Source organism: Ctenopharyngodon idella, chromosome 4 (assembly GCF_019924925.1).
Source record: "Ctenopharyngodon idella isolate HZGC_01 chromosome 4, HZGC01, whole genome shotgun sequence".
Classification (NCBI taxonomy): Eukaryota; Metazoa; Chordata; class Actinopteri; order Cypriniformes; family Xenocyprididae; genus Ctenopharyngodon; species Ctenopharyngodon idella.
The window spans coordinates 8,526,930-8,546,082 of record NC_067223.1 but is presented as its reverse complement, the minus strand read 5'-3'; the positions used below and the strand labels follow the sequence as shown (position 1 = coordinate 8,546,082).

General features: G+C 37.9%; 1 protein-coding gene across 1 annotated transcript in view; it reads left to right on the top strand.

Moving 5' to 3' along the window:
* exoc4 (exocyst complex component 4) overlaps window positions 1–19,153 on the top strand; it is a 129,871-nt gene that overhangs the window by 71,722 nt on the left and 38,996 nt on the right. The window contains exon 11 of the mRNA XM_051890766.1: window positions 15,520–15,739. Coding sequence (XP_051746726.1) covers window positions 15,520–15,739 — 220 coding nt within the window. The remainder of the gene's footprint in view (window positions 1–15,519; window positions 15,740–19,153) is intronic.

The following is a 19,153-nucleotide window of genomic DNA, read 5'->3' as shown; positions in this document are numbered from 1 at the left end:
GCCTGTAGTAACAGATATTCTTTCAGCTGCTGTTTTGATTGGTGGAGGAGAATAGATGCTTGTTTTTTATTTTTGTTCTGAAAGCATTTGCCGCAGAGCCCCAGTTTGGGTGATTTTCTTTTCCCATCTTGTTGCAAACAAATTTGATACTAGAATTTAACTCTGATTAGAGAAAATCCATTCTTGATTAGCATATTCCTGCAGTTTTCAAAATGTTTCAATCAAGATTCTTAGTGTCAAAAATGTATTTCAGTAGCAGAGGTAAAAAAAAAAAAAAGAAATTCAGAGCAAAGTTTTAAAGGCAAGAAGCTTTTTTAATAGTCAACACCAAATTGGCATTCACAAGCAATATGATGTCTGTAATTTTATGCATTTTAGAGTGAAATAAGATATTCAGCATGAAACAAATTTAGACAAGACTTGATTTTATCCACTGTTATCCAAAATGTGAAGTCTTTTCTGAGGCTGAGCAAGTATTCCATTTTGATGAAAGATGATGAAGACACATTTTTCTGTAATTAATCATGATTAAAAAATTGGAGTTTTTAATATTTTTATATTGTAATAATTTTACTGTTACTCTCCAAATTAATGTAGAAACAACTTAAAGACAGTATATTTTAAATATTTGTTTAATGGCATCTTTTTATGAATATAGGCCAGTATCACTGATACTAATACTGGTACTGACGTCTCTATGAAATTGATTTATTTCATTAAATATTTTCATTATTTTCATTAAATTTCATTAAATTATTACATTCAACATTACAGTATAACTAAAAGCTATCAATTTCAACATTTATTAGGCTTTAAAAAATAACAACTTTTAATTTAAGTGAACTTAAAATAATCTTCACAAATAATAAATGTCATATTTACCTGACATTTATAAATATACAGAAATTGAATAAAGTTATCAAACACTTTACAGTATCCACTGCATAATCACAGTGAAAATACTGGCTTTTATCATCAGGAACACACCATTGCTTTCTCCTTCCATTCATGCACACATTTCACTTCCTCTTGTTCCCAGTAGCCACAACTCCTGGTAGCCTGTGTTTCTCATTGATCTGGATTAGAACGGAGGAGAGCGCAGACAATCACACAGTGTTGCCCTCGGCAAAACTACCCAACTAGTTCAAATCTCGCTCAAGGTTATTCCCTCATTCCACATGTGCTCTCCAGGCCTTCGAAGATAGACAGCTTTGCATTCCAGCGAGAGGGTCACCTGACCTCATCCACATCCACCACATGCTCTACAGCCGAATGCGTACCTGTGAATGTCTGCGCCTCGCATACCTGCGAAAGCCAGACACACCACTTATTTGCACGCTAATGTGAATCATATATATGACAGCTCGGAGCAGAGGTGATCTCGCAGGTCGCAATTGAATCTCGCTGAGTGAAATATGAACCATATTATTTTGCCTCAGGCAACAGCTCGTTCGATGATTGACTTGGCTCTTTCTGATGGAAAGACGCCACCGAATGCGATTTTAATAGTTTGCTTTTTGAGCGGCACCTTCTGAATTTAACCAAATCTTGTAGCTGCCCTCTGCCCCCCATGTGACCAAACAACACAATGTTTGTTTCAGAGCACTGTGATTTCCCTCCCCCCGTTCTGGCCCTCTTATTTCATTGTTTTCTTTTCACATCCAATCAACCGCCGGTACACCTCAAACCATTTCAATATACCACTTGTGCAGATATACTGCAGCAAATGCCTGCTGGGGGAATAACGCTCCGGCTTAGAGAGAGGGAATTTGTTAAAAAGTGAGTTGTGGAGTGCGAAACGAAAGCAAGGGTGGTAAATATGATTTAGTGTTTTATTCCGATTTTGCAAATGGCTTCCTGAGTGCTATAAGACCAATAGTGACTCGTAGATTGGTTTCTGTTTTAAGTGCACCTGTGGGTGATGGAAGGAAAAGAAAATATCCCATATTTATATCAGAATGATCCCTGCGCTCAGTTCTCTCAGCTACGGTGCGACGCTGTAATGCGGTACAGTGTTGCGCAGCTTTAAGAGTCCATTGTATGATCTGACCACTATAATGATCTATTGCAGGGGTCGCTGGCAGATAACAGCTACCCTTACATGCTTTAAAGCCCCTTATCTGGCTCTGCTCTGCAATACATCCTCTGGTCTGGTGTGAGAAAGCACTTATTTTTAGTCTTGGTGTCTGCTGCAATGCAGTGTAGGGTCTTGGAGGGTGTTAAGTGTAGTTATGTACTGTAGTTTCTCTCTCTCTGTCACTGAAAGGAAAGGACAGTTGCGTTTAGTGTCTGGTGCTCAGGGGGCCTATTGCGGTCTACACTTACTTCAGTCAGTCATGCTGAATCATTCACTATCAATGTCTACAAAAGCTGTTTAAATGGTATGACAGTTGAAAAGAAAAGTTCTGTTCCATCTATTGTTTACCAAAGAGCGAGAGTGTAAAGCCCGGCCTCCAGACTGTGTCTCAAATGGTCTCAAAAAATGAAAATTGCATTGATGACAGTCTGGAAATCTTTGTGTGCTTCCATCATGACTGTTATGAATTGATTATTTTTAATGGGTCAGTCAAAAAGATTTTACAAAGTGGTGTCAAACTTGCAGTGTGAATCAGATTTACTGTGTTTACTGTTGACTCCCTCACTGAATCATTTTTTGGTTATGTCTAATTCGAAATGAACCAGGAACCATTACTTGTAGTTAAAGGTACTGTACATGTTCACGAAATAACTTTGTTGCAATGAATGGTATTTAAAAGAAGTATTAGAAGTATTGTAGTGTTTCACAAAAATATTATCGGTCAGTATTTAGCATGGTGAGCCGAGGTCCATTTGCAATTTTGAATCAATTGTAACTGTAATTTTGTTTGGTAGTAAAACTGTATTTACTGGTAGTAAAACATAATATTTAGACTTTTTTTTAACAATCAGAATTAGTTTTTTTTTTTAATGGGATCTATACTATGGAAGCTTGTTTCCACCACTGAATAAAAAATAAAAAAGGTAATTTGGGCTTTTTATCTCACAATTCTGACTTTTTTTTTTCAAAGTTTTGTGATATAAACAATTGCAAGTTATGAAGTCCAACTCTTTTTCTCAGAATTGCGAGTTTCTATCTCACAGTATTCACTTTATAACACGCAATTGTGAGTTATAAAGTCAGAATTGTGAAATATAAACTCACAATTCTGAGAAAAAAGTCTTGAAAGCTGAAAAACAATCAGAAATAAAACAGAATAAAACTATTTAAAAGATAAATGTGACTTTTTCTCTCACAATTCTTTTTTTCTCAAAATTCTAAGTTTATATCTCACAATTCTGACTTTTTTCTCGCAATTGTGAGTTTATATCCCACAATTCTGAGAGAAAAGTCAAAATTGTGATATATAAATTTGCAATTATCTTTTACATTGTTTTATTCCATGGCAGAAACAAGATTCCATAGTATGCTTATGAATAACTTTCTAAATCTTTTTTTTTTTTTTTTTTCAGCTTTAGTTCCAAAATGTTGAATTTTAGAAACCAATGGCTCTCTAGTTTTTATTTTTTCAATTAGAAGACATGAAAGGAATAGTTTAACCAAAAATCATGTTGTTTCAATCCTGAGTGCCCTTCTTTTTTTCCCTAGAACACAGATAGAGACTTCTCGACTGTAGCTGTAACCAGCTGTAATTGTAGCTTGATTATGAATGTGCATATAGTGTGAATGATGACGCTTGTTAGTAGAGGGCATTATTTGGGGTGTAAAACAGTGCTAACTTCCTCCTGCCAAAATCCGATGTTTGTACACCAACACCAGACGAGGTGTTATTGAGCATACACTTTCTAAAAGTTCAGCCGATGCTCCACGGAGAGCATTTCTTGGGTTCAAATTTTGGTTTGGTCTCTACTGTCACCTCTGAGGACCAGCCTTCACTGTTTTCCACAGCCGACCCATAAATCATAAAGCTGGCCCCGGGCCGCGCTCTTTGGCGAAGCCTCTGTGATTTAATTAAGTCCTTCTCCTCCACAGAGCCCAGAGGAGCTGGAACACTGGAGCACTTACCGGGTTCTTTCAGTAGGAGACGCTGAGCTCTAATTGAAGGAGCTCTAAAGTGCTTGGAGTCTCGTTCGCCACTGGGATGCGATGATGACCCGCTTGTGCTATTGGCTTTATAAAACTCCAGAACCCCCTCTTGCACTGTTTAGTGAGCAGTCGCAGCGTCTATTAAGAGGGAAGTTGAAATGGGGCCCTGGCGATTCGGCCATTTTGTGGCCTGAAAGGGAGCTTGATTAGGCCAGTTCCCAAGGGGGTTTGAATTGTTAAGCCGGTAGTGTGTCAATCAACACTCCTCGCCCTTTTAACCGCACAATCACTTGCCTTCCCTCCCTTTTTCTGGCTCATACGCACACACACGCTGTTATCGCCTTGTGCGGGATGCCGTTCGCCCATGCAGGCTCCCATTAAGAGCAATAATGCAGGCCACTCCCAACTCTTGCTCTAATGGCTCAATTTGCAGAGTTTCCTCCCTTGCTCACACCACGCAGGGTAATAACAGCCCTCCGCTGCTCTGAAAACAAATGCTTTCAGAGGGAAAAAGACTGACAGGTTATTATCCAGTCCAGATGTGTGGTGAGCTGCTTGGGAAGGCAGTGATGTGCATTTGTAAAGGCCACATTAAGCATTTAGAGGTGGAATAATGTAGTGTGGTGTTTACATACTTTTTTCTGATTGTCAACACCTACATTAGGCAGACACAGAATGCTTAAGCAAATAACACACAAACAATTTCATTTTCTTTTTTTTTATTGAAAGCAAGGTGGAAAAAGGTGGAAAAAGTATGTGAACCCTTGGATTTAAAGGGACATTTCACCCTAAAATGAAAATTCTGGTTTTAATTACTCACCCTCATGTCGTTCCAAACCTTTATTTTCTTCTGCAGAACACAAAAGATCATCTTTTGAACAATTTTTCTGTGGTTTTTGTCCAGTTCAACAGTTCAAGTCAATGGGGTCCAAAGTTGGTCCAAACTTTCATTGTATTAACAAAAACATAGTCATGCAGGTATATGATGACATCATTTCCATTTTTACCTCTGATAACCTTCCAATAACCTCCAGTAAACATGTCCTGTAATTGCAGATCAAACAACGGTCAGGAGAAATTATGCACACTATGTAATCTTTGGCCCTCTAGTGGTCAAAAAAACCAAACTGCATGAATTTTGCGAAGGAACATTGTTTTGGTTGTGCTTCGCTCTTTGTGTATGAATATGGTTATCCTACTGCTCATAAAACATTCACTACTGGGCTTAAGCGGTATAACCAATTTTAGATGGAAAGAATCTCAAGCTGACTAACTGAAGACGTTACTGTTGCTATATACATTAATATACATGGTACTTCCTTGAAAATAAATTCCAACGCAGCGCTACAACAACCATAATGAAATGACCCTTCACAATAGATAACGCTTTATAATAAACTCTGTTATAGAGCTAGATATGGCAGTTTATCTGTTAAGTAACATACCTTACTCACCTGTTGAGTAATAACGCCATCACCGTGTCACTTTCACAATATTTCAAATCCCTCAGTTCTCTGCATCTCTGAAAAGCCAAACAATGTTGATTCTTGTTTTATTACAAGCTCTGTCACATTCTCTTTTTGCCAGCAGACTCTCCTCACCTCTGTTCGAATTTTTTTTTTAAACGGGTGATTCCCAGAAGGTTTGAGATTTAGCTGCTCCATGTCAGCCTTTCTCACTCGTTGTGACAACTAATCTATGCCACTCCCACGCCATATCAAAGTAGCTGGAGCAACTTTTCTCTATTTACGGATATGACAAGACACGCAAAGGCGAGTGACGCAATTTCCCTGCGAAAACCATCCTGTCAGGTCTAAAATATAAACATTTATAATAGACTTACCATGGTGAATAAGACAAAAACACGTTTTGGAAAAAGGATTGATAATGTATTGACTAAATTTAGAACAAAAAAAGTTACATAGTAAAAAGTGAAAAAAAAAAAAAAAAAGTGACATGACATGAAGGCCAAGTATTGTAATCCATACTCAGAATTTGTCCTCTGCATTTAACCCATCCAAGTTAGTGTAGTGTGTACCTTTAAGCAGTATTCTTTGGATTTCTGATCCAAACTTCTTTCTTGAGGTCAAAGCATCACATACTTTTTCCTCCAACTGAATATGCAGAAAAAGGCCACAGAGGATGAGAAACTAGCCGAAGACAGTGGGAGGGAAAGATGTTGAGAAGGGGGGAGGCAAAGCAAAGAATGTGAAAGTAAATCAGGGAGGGTAATTTGTCACCATGGGGACATGTCAGCCAAATGAGCTGATCTCATTTCCTGTTGACTGCAGGAATCCAAGCCCCTGGTCTTCTTCGTGTGATAGATTTCACCTATTTTAATTGGCCTAAAACACCACTTTCCCTCTCGCTTGCACACATACATTTTCATACCTCAAATAGCCGAATTGGTCGGCTCTAAACAACATTTCATAATTTCCACCAGAAATGCATCTCATTACAAACTGCTCTCTTTGGTTTGCGGCATTTGTTTGTGTAAATAATGATGCTGTAAGAAAGGAGAGGGGAAAAAAGGATACTGACAAAATTGTGAGAAAGAGAAGAATGGAGAAAAGTGAACTTCTTTGAGAATCTGCCAATGTATCGGGTTCGCTCTCTGATTTCCGCCTCCATGCGTTTTAATTAGCGTGTCGGTCCTTTGCTTTCCAATAAGGCATTTCTGTCCTACACCCATCGCGCTACCTTTAGTGAGACAGTGTGTGTGTGTGTGCATGTGTGTAAGAACTGCAGCACACAGCAGGAGGTCTCAGAGCTGGTGGGTGTATGTGTGGGTTGGCCATATTCATTTACCTCACCGCTGTCTTTGTAGAAACGCAAAGAAAGCTAAATACAAGTCGGTTTCAATAGTAACCCAATAAATGCAATCTTAATGCTTTTTAAAGACAGTTTCCCTTCATTAAGGTGGCAGGAGAACTGACTGCACACATATGTACAGAGAGAACTGACATACTGCCATCTAGTGGTGTAATCTGGGTGTTTTAGTGGTTTGCTCTTCATGCTCATTTATAACGTCTTTACATAGATTTAACAATGTGAGACCTGCAGAATTAAACTCTCTTTTTTTTTTACTAATACATTATTGGCTTTGTAATTGAATGAGGCATCAGCTATTTAAAAAACTGCTTTTGAAGTGATATTATATTGAAATAAAACAAATTAATTATGCTCTATACATTCTATAAAATCATCCCACACAGCAGTATTTTTTACGATCATTGAAAGGTGACTTCTCATTGTCGTTATGGTGAATATCCTCTGCTTGTTATATTATGACAAGGTTAAAAATGCCCATAAAATTTAGAAGGTTGTCTTTATTGTTCATGTGGCTCCTGTTTAGGTTTACAAATTATACTTCACTTTTGGTTGTGATTATGAAAATACATCTGATCATAAAAACATTGAAGAGGCAGATGTGAAATGAAAATACTAGGATTGTCATTTAATTAAAAGGTTTTATTGAATAAATTACTTGTTATGCTGGTTAATTAATTGTAAATATTTGCTAAAATATATTTACTGAGAAAAACAACTAATTATGATAATTAGGAAGCATTACATTATTGTAGCAGATGAATATTGACTAAAAGTTGCTTAAAGTCAATATTTTTTTGTTGTTTTATGTCCATATTATTGAACAAATCTATTACTGGCCTACAGTCCCCAGCAATCCATTTTGCAATTGAGTCTGTCACTGTTTTTGATTTATTTATAATTTTTTTATATTAAAATAACATGTTTCAATCAAGTAAACTCAACCAGGACTCAATCAAACAGGACTTTCACTTCCCATCATGCTTTGCAAAGGGGCTGATCTGGGAGAGTAAATGTTGAAATAAAGTGTTATTTTAAGCAGTTTTTAGCAACATGAGAAAATGGAGAGACTTTTTAATGTTTACTGTTCTATTATGTTGGTATTTAAAAGTTTCTGTTATGTTAATAGTTTTGGGGTTACCATTGTGGTGAAGTGTAGAACATGTGCTTGGGTTGAGGACCTGCTAACAACAATTAAAGTTGTTTTAATAATAAAAACAACTATTTTGGGCATGCCATAGATGGAATAAAACCATCTTCTGGCTAACACCTAACAATAAGAGTCTTTATAGAGTAAAGATTTTGTAAAAGTTGTGAAAATTATTCTTGAATGCATTCACTAAATAAACTAATCAATTAAACTGAATTAATTGTTTTAATTTTTGATTTACTTGTTTTAATGTTTGATATTAATTTTAGGATAATTAAACTTAATGGTTTTGGACAAAATTAAGAATGTTAACCTGATTCAACTAAATGGCATTGAGTTAACCTTATGTAATTGGTAGTTGGTTGGTTGGTTGGTTGGTTGGTTGGTGGGTGAATGGGCGAATTAGTTGGTTGGTTGGATGGATGGTTGGTTGGTGGGTGGGTGAATGGGTGAGTTGATTGGTTGGTTGGTGGGTGAATTGGTTGGTTGGTTGGATGGATGGTTGGTTGGTTGGTTGGATGGATGGATGGATGGATGGTGCTGTTCCCTAAAAGAATGCCAAAGCCTAAAATCTGTTTAGATTTTTATGTCTAGATAAAAAAATGTAGTACAAAACTTTTGTAAAGTGGTGACACTTGGTGAGTCTGATGGCTTGTACGTGTTTTGGAGTGTGAGCACTCTGTTTATATCCTCAGTGTTCTCTCTCTGATCATATAAAGCTCTCTGTCAGTCTTCAGAAGTGAATATTACACCAGACTGCAGCATGTCCATTATACAAGCCAACCTGCCCAGCTGCTGAGCCAGTGACAGACAGCAAACCTCAGGGCACTTTACTCCTATTAAAAATGACTCAGCTACACTATCCTTCATGTCCTCCCTCACCCTTCTGTTTAGTAGTCTTCAATAATACACAAATACATATTTATACTACAAGGATAGTTTAATTACTAAGCTTGTAATTGGTTTGGAGGGGAGAAGTACAGGAAGTGGTTGACGTACCTTCTTTACGTGTGTATGTGTGTGTGTATTCACAGGCTGGGCGCTTTGCACACAATAATCCAGTGAAGGCCTTGGGCACAGACATCTGCTTTCTAATGACAGTTAATTAGATGCTGTTGAGCGCAATCAGAGGCAGTCGGCGCTAATAAACTGGGACTCTGTGTGCGTGCAATGTTTCTCTGTCTGTGTATGTCTGTGAGAGAGTCTACAGGACGAGGGCTTTGATTTAGAAGAGTCGCACTCTATGAGTCAGTGGTGCTTTAGACTTCAGCCAGAGAATTCAGGCTAACACACTGCAGTAGAGAGACTACTGAAGAATTTACTGAAGAAATTGTAGTTCTGTTAAAGTTAAAGAAATTATGTTGAATCGAAGGAGCTGACAGGTGAAATTCTCTTTACTGGTGAGGATTACTGACAAATATGTTACAAATTAGATTAAAAAATTGATTGATTGATTTCATAAAATACATTAAAAATCTAGTTAGTAACAATAATATGATTGATTGATTGATTGATTGATCGATTAATCGATTGATTGAAGAAAATGTGAGTAGTGTTTGTCCAAAAGTCACTTCAGTGGTGCTAGGGTGTTATGGATGGTTGCCAAGACCTTGCTATGCAATTGCTATGGTGTTCTGGGTGATTGCTAGGTCGTTGCTAAGTGTTTGCTAAACTTTGCTATTAAGTTGTAAGTGCCTTTTATAAAAGGATGTTAGGATGTTCTGGTTGGTTGCTAGGGAGTTCTGGGATGTTGATACTGTAGGTCATTGCAGTGAGATTGCTAAAGAGTTCGGTGTCGTTTTGATTGCATTGTTATGCATTTGCTAGGATATTCTTGGTGGTTGCCCATTGCTATATGCAACTGCTCAAGTGTTCTAGTTGTTATTGCTAGGATGATCCACTAGGGTGTTGTAGATGGTTTTTAAGGTATGCTGAAGAGTTGCTGTTTTGTTGATATGCGATTGCTAAAGTGTTCTGAGTGGATTTAGTGCCTTATGTGGTTGCTAGGATGTTGTGGATGTTGTTAGGGTGTTATGGGTGGTTGTTGCTTTGTGATTGCTAACGTGTATCTTTTTCCTTATGTGGTTGCTAGAATGTTGTAGTGTCCAAACTCAGTCCTGGAGGGCCACTGTCTTGCAGAGTTTAGCTCCAACTTGCTTCAACACTCAAGCTGTGTCCCAATTCAAATGCTGCATCCTTCGAAGGACTCAGACTTCAAAGACCACGCCTTCAAAGGCCGCAAAGTTTGAACTGAGCTTTGTGATGGTCTAGCTTACAGAGGATTGTTCTTGTCACTTAACAGCTGTGAGAGCTGCCAGTGATGAGTGGCAGTAACGTTTGTACTAGACTACTAGAGTTATATTAAACTGTCTGAAAGCAAAACAGGGTTCACAAACTGTCTAAAATATGTTCACCATGGTCCATTTCTGTATATAATAAAAAGTATAAACCATATATAATCACACCTTAGTAAGATATAAGTCAACATTTGAACCACTTTAAAGATTTTTTTGTATCATTAGATATTTGAGTAAGTTGAAACCCAATACTTAAGTTTAAAACTGTTATTTGGCAATTTCTCTCAAAAAAATCCTGTCGTCACTGGCGCGCAATGAATTTTGAGGCCGCATTTGAAGGAGCCCTTTCAATTGGGACATCCTTTTTTGCGCCACGGTGATGCAATTGGCCTTCGAATGCGCCCTTTGAAGGATGCAGCCTTTGAATTGGGATGCAGCAATTGTATGCCTAATAAGACCTTGATTAGCTGGTTCAGGTGTGTTTAATTTGGAGCTGAACTCTGCAGGACAGTGGCCTCCAGGAGCTGATGTTATAGTGTTATGGGTGGTTGTTGCTATGCGATTGCTAAAGTGTTTTTTTTCTTTTTCTTTTTTTTTTATCTACAGTGATATGCGGTTGCTAGAGTATTCTGAGTGGCTACTAGATGGATGCTTACAAAAGGTTCTCAAATATGCATACCTATGATTAATACTAAGGGTTAGAGTTTATTCATATCCCTAATCCTGAGTGTGAGCAATAGAAGTAATCAATCTTGTGACCACACACAGGCTAAAACCTCTGTTTATTCACAGTAGAGTTATAATCATTATTTCCAGTCTTCTGGACCCTCATCAAATGTTCATTGTGTTTCATTTCTGTTATCCTCTGGATGGATGGATGGGTTAAGATCATCCGTCAATGAACAGTTATGTCCCGATCACACGGCAGTAATTGTATTTCAGTGAAGAACGTAAAGGACCCCAGCTTTGATTACATGCCATAATCCCCTTATTAGCTGTGAGTTATGCTTATAGATATCTCATTCTGTATGGTGACTGTTCCTGCTCTGATCCCACATCAGTTTCATCTACCCGACGCTGACTCGTAAACACATAAACCGTGCTGTTATGTTTTCTTTCTTTCTTTCTTTCACTGTGGAGATGAAGCTAGACACAGCTGTGTGTTGCGCTCTGGAGCTTTCAGACATTTTGTCCCTGTTTTAAAGCAATTTGGAGGTTTTATGTTAAGACTGTTAGGTTGCCCCTTATTGAACTTGCAGAATTTGAACTTTTAAAATTGCCTTTTCACTGTCTGTGGCATCTAGAGACTACTGTTGCAATTCGCTCCCCAGTGGAAGTTTTCGTATATTTATTATTATATTATATTATATTATATTATATTATATTATATTATATTATATTATATTATACGTCTGAGTTTTGCCCTCCTTGCTCTATTTTTCCACCCTTGGACTGTCCTCATTCTTTTTTTTTCCATCCTCCAACAAAGTCTTCTTCATCTTGTTTTCAAACATCTCTCAGCACATTCAAGCCTGGTTATACACTCACATGCTGTTCACACATTATATGCGATTGCTGAGAGGAGCGCCAACTTCTCCACACCTGCCTAATGCAGCGTGCCACAGATCAAACGCAGAAAAAGAGTGTTTTATTTCTTATGTCCCAGTAGGATGAACAATTTTAAGTTTGTCTGAGGTTCCTTTATAAGAATCATGACTAGCGCTTAAGCAGAGCTCCAGATGGCAACTACATTTTTTTGTCAGATATGAAATGAAAAATGTAAAATGTGGGACTATTGTCAACGGTTGAGAAAATATATGGTTTTCTTAGATATCATCTTGTTTCAACAGCGTGAGCCATAATGTCTGAGTTGAGAACAAATGACTCTTATGAATCAATTCTGAAATGAGTCATTCAAAAAAGATTCATGAAACATATATAGTAATTTGAGTGAGTCAGTGAATCATTCAGATCCATTATAGAGTTCAAAACAAGCTTTTTTTTATTTGTTTATGTCTGATATGAATTATCTTCTTTGCTGTAGTAACTGGTGTCTCGCAGGTCATTGGATGTTTCCGGGTTGTTCTGTGGCTCTTCCTGTAACAGCCACTTCTGTCATGACGGTCATTGTGTTCACGCTCATGATGTCCCTGATGCGTTTTTCTTCTCTGAATTTAGGATGAAACAAAACTCGATTAGCTGAGAGAGCCAACGAGCCTGTATAGCAGCTGTCATCTTCCATTTACCTCATGAGATCATTGATCAGACAGACTTATGGAATGAAATATTAACACAGCAAGATGATCACATGAAGGCAGCACCCACGATACGCGTGTGTGTGTTACTGTGTGCACATATAACAGTGTGTCTATTAGACGGATGGGAGCGAAAGTAAGAGACACCATCTGGTGTGAATAATTCTTATAGAGGACATTTATATTGGTGACATAATGAAGTGGAGATTGAGCTATTATCTTTGTCTGTATTTCTAACCATGCCAAATTATTCAAGAGGGTCCTGAAAAGCCCTGCCGTATATTATATACAGTCCTGGCTGCAGAGCTCCACTATTACACGATACACAGAACAAACTGAAACTCAGACACCATACAATTGTCTGTATTTTTCATTCTGGATGTTCATAGTTCCTCTTTCAAAGTGTTTGAGCTTAACCAAATGATCAATGTTGTTGATAAATTGTTATACTGATTAAGAATGCACCAATTTTAAAGTTGTGCCCTTTACATGTGTCATTGTTTTCATTAATAAACATTGTAACGCTAGCTTACATGGAGAAGATGAAGACGATGTTGAAGAGAACTCAAGTGTAGTTTATTTACAACAGTGTAGATCATTGGTGCCGATCCCACCGAAATGGTCAAGCACCCACAGAAAAACACGAGATATTCTCCATTCATTTTAATCAATAAAAAAAATCAATTGCAGCTTTCAGACACGACTTTCTTCTCATTTTTCAAGTTCATTTGTGGCAGTTTCTATGATGTTATTTTAATGACAAATGTGAGTGCATTATTGTAACACGAAACCACATCCATGTACAAAAAACTTGGCCTCATGGCCCTGCTCTCACTCAGATATTACATCTGCATGCTCAAACTTTGTCCTGTGCACTCGTGAACTTTCTCTAGAATTGTCTTCACTCCTGGATTTTATGTTGCCAGAAGCTATCAGCCACCAGACTTCCTTGATTGACTGATGAAATAACACACAGAGCACCTGGGGGTATGGAGTGTGGTCACCCACCGGCAGAAACATAAATCGTCGCCTATGGTGAAGATCCAAAACCGTAAAACAAAACAAACTCAATCCTGACATGAAACAAAACATGAACTTGAAACAAAGGAACCAATGAAAACAAGACACATGAACAGGGGAAGCACATGACAGGATCGCATGAGGGGAACAGGGAATCCAAGTTCCAAAATAAAAGACCTTAGAGAACATGAAAAGACATGAGAACATGGACATGAACAAAACCTAAACAGGCGTGACAAACATAGTAAGACAATAAAATGATTCACAATGTTTTAATTAGTTCAGGAATGACAAATATCAGGATTAACTTTAAGTGAGTAAAAAAAAAATATGGATAAACGAGCATGCAGAATTAAATATCCAATATTGTCCAATACAGATATGTTAAAAAACAATATGGTACTGATATATTATGCTTATTAACACTGATGTGTTTTTCATTGTTACCAAGGTGATATTATTTATCATTTATCTAGGACTCATGCATCAGTGTTTCCTTTAATAAACATAGTCAGACAGTAAAATAATTGACAATGTTTCAATGGCTTCAAGTATGACAAAAACCATGAAGCGGCCTGCCTCATTTTCCTCTTTGTTGGTTTTTAGGTTTGTAATTGCAATGTTTCACGTAAATAAGTGGTAGAGTTGTTGCTTACTGAGGGCTGAGCCATGCTTCCACTGTTAATGTCTCACACACACATACATAAACGTGCACATGTGTGGATGGGCTCCCCTCTGCTGGGTTGACTAATTGGCTGTGCAGTGCTGAGGGAGGTGTTTAGAGTCGGGGGGTTGTGCAGCTGTAGTCTCGTAGTGATAAATCAGTGTTCCTGCTGATCTATGAGCCTCTGTCTGCTCGTACGCAACGGCCCATCCCTGCTCAACACCTGTCTTGTTCCCTCTACGACACACATGGTGTGTGCAGTATTTAAAAGCCAGAAATGGCACTCATGTTTGTTTTTTATTTATTTTTTAATACAGGTCTGAGACCTCATTGAAGATCTTGGATTAAAAATCAAATTTTAAACCTGAAAATGACCGGAACACACACACACACAAAAAAAAAAAAAAAAAATTCTGAAATTGAAGCTGCAGTCCGTAACTTTTTTTAGTTAAAAATTATCCAAAATTTTTTATCTCACAATTTTTGAGCAGTAGCGGAGTGGCTACAGTAATTGAAATCTACATGTAATGCAAATACACACTAAATACACATAGTCACGCAATGCTGATGTAGTTAACATTAACTATTTGAGCACAAAATTTAACAATAATAATAATTTGCATGGTTTGACGTGATCCGAGCTAAGCGATCGTTAGATTTAATCACCATTGGCAGCAAGATTGTAATGCTTTTTTTCCTCAGTTGGTCAGAACAAAAGTGGCAGATTTGTTACTTGTTCAGATGACATTTTCCAGTGAAAATACTTATTTTGGTCATACTTCCAAGATGTAGAATCTGTGATTCCGAAGTAAAGTATCCACACCGATGTGGTGACTGACAGAAAACATTAGATTCATCCGTGTTGTGGAGCCATGCCGATGCGCAACCCATGGACAAAGAGGCAAAACTTACGAACTGCAGCTTTAAATTATTTTAATATGTACATTATTTAAAATTCTTATTATAAATTCTTAATTTTTATCTCAAATTGCTATATGATAATAATATAATTTGTTATAAGAAAATTTGTATAAAATTTTGAAATAAAACGCAAAAAAGTGGATAGATGGCAGAAAATGATTGGGACACAATGTACATTGCATTCGAACCCACATTTCCCACATCAGCACCACTGCACAATGTGCTAACCATTAGGCCTCAGCTCTGCAAACTTAGTCAGACCTTGCATAGACGTGTCTCTGTCATTTAATAAAAATGCTTTGTTTTCTTTGTGTCATCAGATTCATTCAGGAGATCGAGTCCCGTATGGGTCCTGCTCAGGCCAAGCAATGTCAGCTACGCACCTTCCTCACCTACTACATCAATGACCTGTTCCTCAGCCAGGTCCGCACCGAGACCAATAAGGAGATTGAGGCTGTGACCAAGGTGTCCGACCCGCTCAAGATCCTGGCCAGTGCTGACACTATGAAAAACCTGGGAGTTCAAAGACCTGTTCTACAGGTATCTTTTTTTGTTTTCTTTTATACAGTAAGCACACACACACTCGCATATACAATATAGAAAGATAATACACCCTTGTTTTTCATCCTTGCTTCTTCCAGCTCTTCTTCCCTTTCATTAGTCGATCCGTTTATTAGACTAACTGTTCAAACAGCATTTGCCTACCGGTCAAGTGTACAAAAGCACGGTCTGATTGTTTTCCCTTCTGAATTGCACAGAGGGGGAAGGTTATTTTTTCTCTTCCCGTCTCTTCTCCTTCATTCTCCCGTGAGTGCCAATGAAGGCCACCTACCCCCCTATCACCGTATATCATAATTGGAGCTGAAATTGTGTTTGATCCTGGCTGACCTGGAATCAGCAGTTAAGTGCAGCTTATATAACACAGCTCTGCGCCGTGGTGACCCGCTGCCAGCTGTCCATCTCTCCAAGGGCTTCTTCCTGCTAGCACAGGAAGTACAAACTTTTATTGCCATTGAGACCTCTGTATGTGCTTAGTTCATCAGCAAAGGGATTGAGTACTGTCTCTCTTCTCACCTTTGCAGTATTTGCTTGCTATAGTTGGTATAACAAGCAAATTAAAAATAATTTTAAAATAATTAGTTGTGACGCTTTTAAGCGTATATTATATTATATTATATTATATTATATTATGTTATAAAACGGTTAGTTCCTGTCCTTGATTCTGATTGGTCAATAGCTGTGTTTTATTCACAATAAAACACGGCTATGACCGCTACACCCAACAGTTCTGTGTATCACTACACAACACCCTAAATTGATATTGTTCATTGAATCTTACTGTATTATGTAGAAGAGAATTGTGAGAAAGAGATCGAGTGAGCAAGTTTATTACCTGCATTCAGATTTAGCATCTTCCTTCAGGTCAGTCCTATGTTCTTAATAAAAAATCTGTTTAAATAGCCGCTGCATTATCTTTTAACAGTTAAGGGGTTTTCCCGTGACTGACAGCGCTAGTCAAAGCATTTGTCAGTTGCGTCTTGTTCCATGTTCACAACAATTCTTTTCAATGTAAAAGTCTTCGCTACTGACTGACACACTCATAAAGACAGTCTTTGCCGCCATCTAATGGCGTAATAATGTAACTTCTGTTGCTATTCACGGTCAGGGACTATTTTTCCCGACGGAAGGAAAGCTTCAGTGAAAGTTTACTTCATGAAAGTTGCATTGATACATATTTTTGGCTTTAATATTTGTATTGTGTGGTAACCGTTTTATAAAAGCAATAAGGTCTCTAAGCACAGCCTCTCGTACCTTATTGCTTACTTGTATTATATTATATTATATTGTATTATATTATATTATAATTATATTATATTATAATTATTGTAGTACTGCTCTGAAGAAGCTGCTTACACTGTAAAAAAAAATTGCTTTTCGAAGTTCAAAGAACAAAACAAAGATTATTGGAGTACGTTTTCAGTCTTTCTACACTTCTTTGTAATTATTTGTGAAATTTACTAGCAGTTTCTAAGTGAAAAATTGTTTCAAAGTAAATCCTACACTAATTCAGTGTAACAGATATTGTCTTCTATGTTTGTCTGTACGCTTCTGTTTGTTCCTGAGTGTATGCATGTGCAACTGTGCATGTACATCTGAGTTATTTCAATGTCTTTCTGCGTTCAGAGTCCATGATCTGGTCAATTAACCTCATGAGAAGCTCTCTTTGCAAATATATAAGGGCAAGAATGCCATTGTGCCGAGTGTGATGAGTTTAGATCTCTGATATAACTCAGATGAGAGCCATTATGGGCCCCTTTTACTCTTTAAACTGAGACCTGTCATCACAAGTCTCTCTAAGTTGTGTGTTCAAATGTTGTACGTCTTAGCATTGCTTTCATTTTGAGAACAGTGGCAGTTTATTACAGAGGGGAAGACACCAAAAGCTCACAGCCATTTGTTTATGATTATGATTTCTCCTTAACGAGGACTGCGGCATCTTGCTAATTACCCTGCTGGGCTAATGAGTGACTCTCTGGATAGCGGGAGCTCCATAAAATGCTCTTTTGTTTTGGCTTTTTTTTTTCTGTTTTAATTACCTTCAATCAAAGGTGCCACAGCTTTGCTCCTGACAGTCCGTGTGGCACGGCCCTTTGCTTTGTACTGTTGTAGAACCATATCCTGGGTCGTGGTCTGTGTGTGTGTTAGAGAGACGCACACGAACGAGAGTTTGCTCCTCAAGGAGGCATTTAATGAACTCCTTTATGAAGAGCTGTATTAGTGTGTGAAGCTGTTTGTGTTCTTAAACATGTCTGTGTATTTATTTGTGTCCGCCTTTGCAAATTGCCTGTTGATTTTGAAAGAAAATCGGTACAGCATTTGGAAAGCATTTGCTCCACATCCATCTGTATCAGGGTCCAAAATGAACATTTGCCAAGCACCAAATGTGGGTAAAATTTGGCTTTAATAAGTAAATAAAATTTTTACTCACCAAATGGTCTGTTGCATTTCAAGCAAATTTACAAGTTGTGAAACTGAAGGAAAATTTACTAAAGAAACTTCTGCCAAAGGTTTGGCTCTGGCTTTTATCTGCTACTATTGGTCAGATCAGAGGATTTAACCCCCGCCCCCTGTGCCTCATTAGCATGTGCAGAGCGAGACTGTAAGAGCAATTTGACAGCGTGTCTATTACTTCTGTTTCTGACAACAAAATACATGGAAAAGTCTCATTTCATCTGAAGTTATCTCTGGAGTATGAACCAAAAGTTTAGTTTTCCAGCTCCCAGAATTTAATGCAGTGTGTCATTGAGAAGGTGCAAGAAAATTGACCCTCTTCTCAGACTGAACAGCCATTCATCCTGTGAGAAGCCATGAAGTTGAGTGAGGCTTCTCTCCAGATTGTCTATTGCCTCTGTGATGCATTTTAGACCAAATGGAGGAGGCAAATGATGCTTAAAGTAGTGCTCTCCTGTGGTCAAGGAAATGATGACAAAGAGATGTGGGTGTGTGTTTATGGGTGCATGTCTGTGTATTCCAGGTGCCATGGCTCGGATGTTACAGCAGGTGTTTTATGAGAAATCAGCCTGGGAGAAGTGGGGCATTGATCCGTAGGGAAAGGGGGTTTTCTTTTAGTTTCACAACATTAAATATACTGCTCTTTGCCATCAGGAAACATGTTAACACACACACACAAACACCCACTCCCGTTTACTTGCAATACTGCAAAGGAGGAAATCTCAGGACAGATTTTATGTAAGTTATTGTCAGCATTTTTAAACTTTTTGCTATAACCCAGTGTCACCTTTTTCTTTTGTAAAATCGAAGTATGCCACACAAGTCCTGAAAAGTGAAGCCAAAACTTTTCAATCGCCCCCAGGTGGCTGGATGCAGTATAGCTCATAAATCCCGCCCTCTGCATGTAATCAAATGGGACGTGAGACAAACTAAACAATTAAA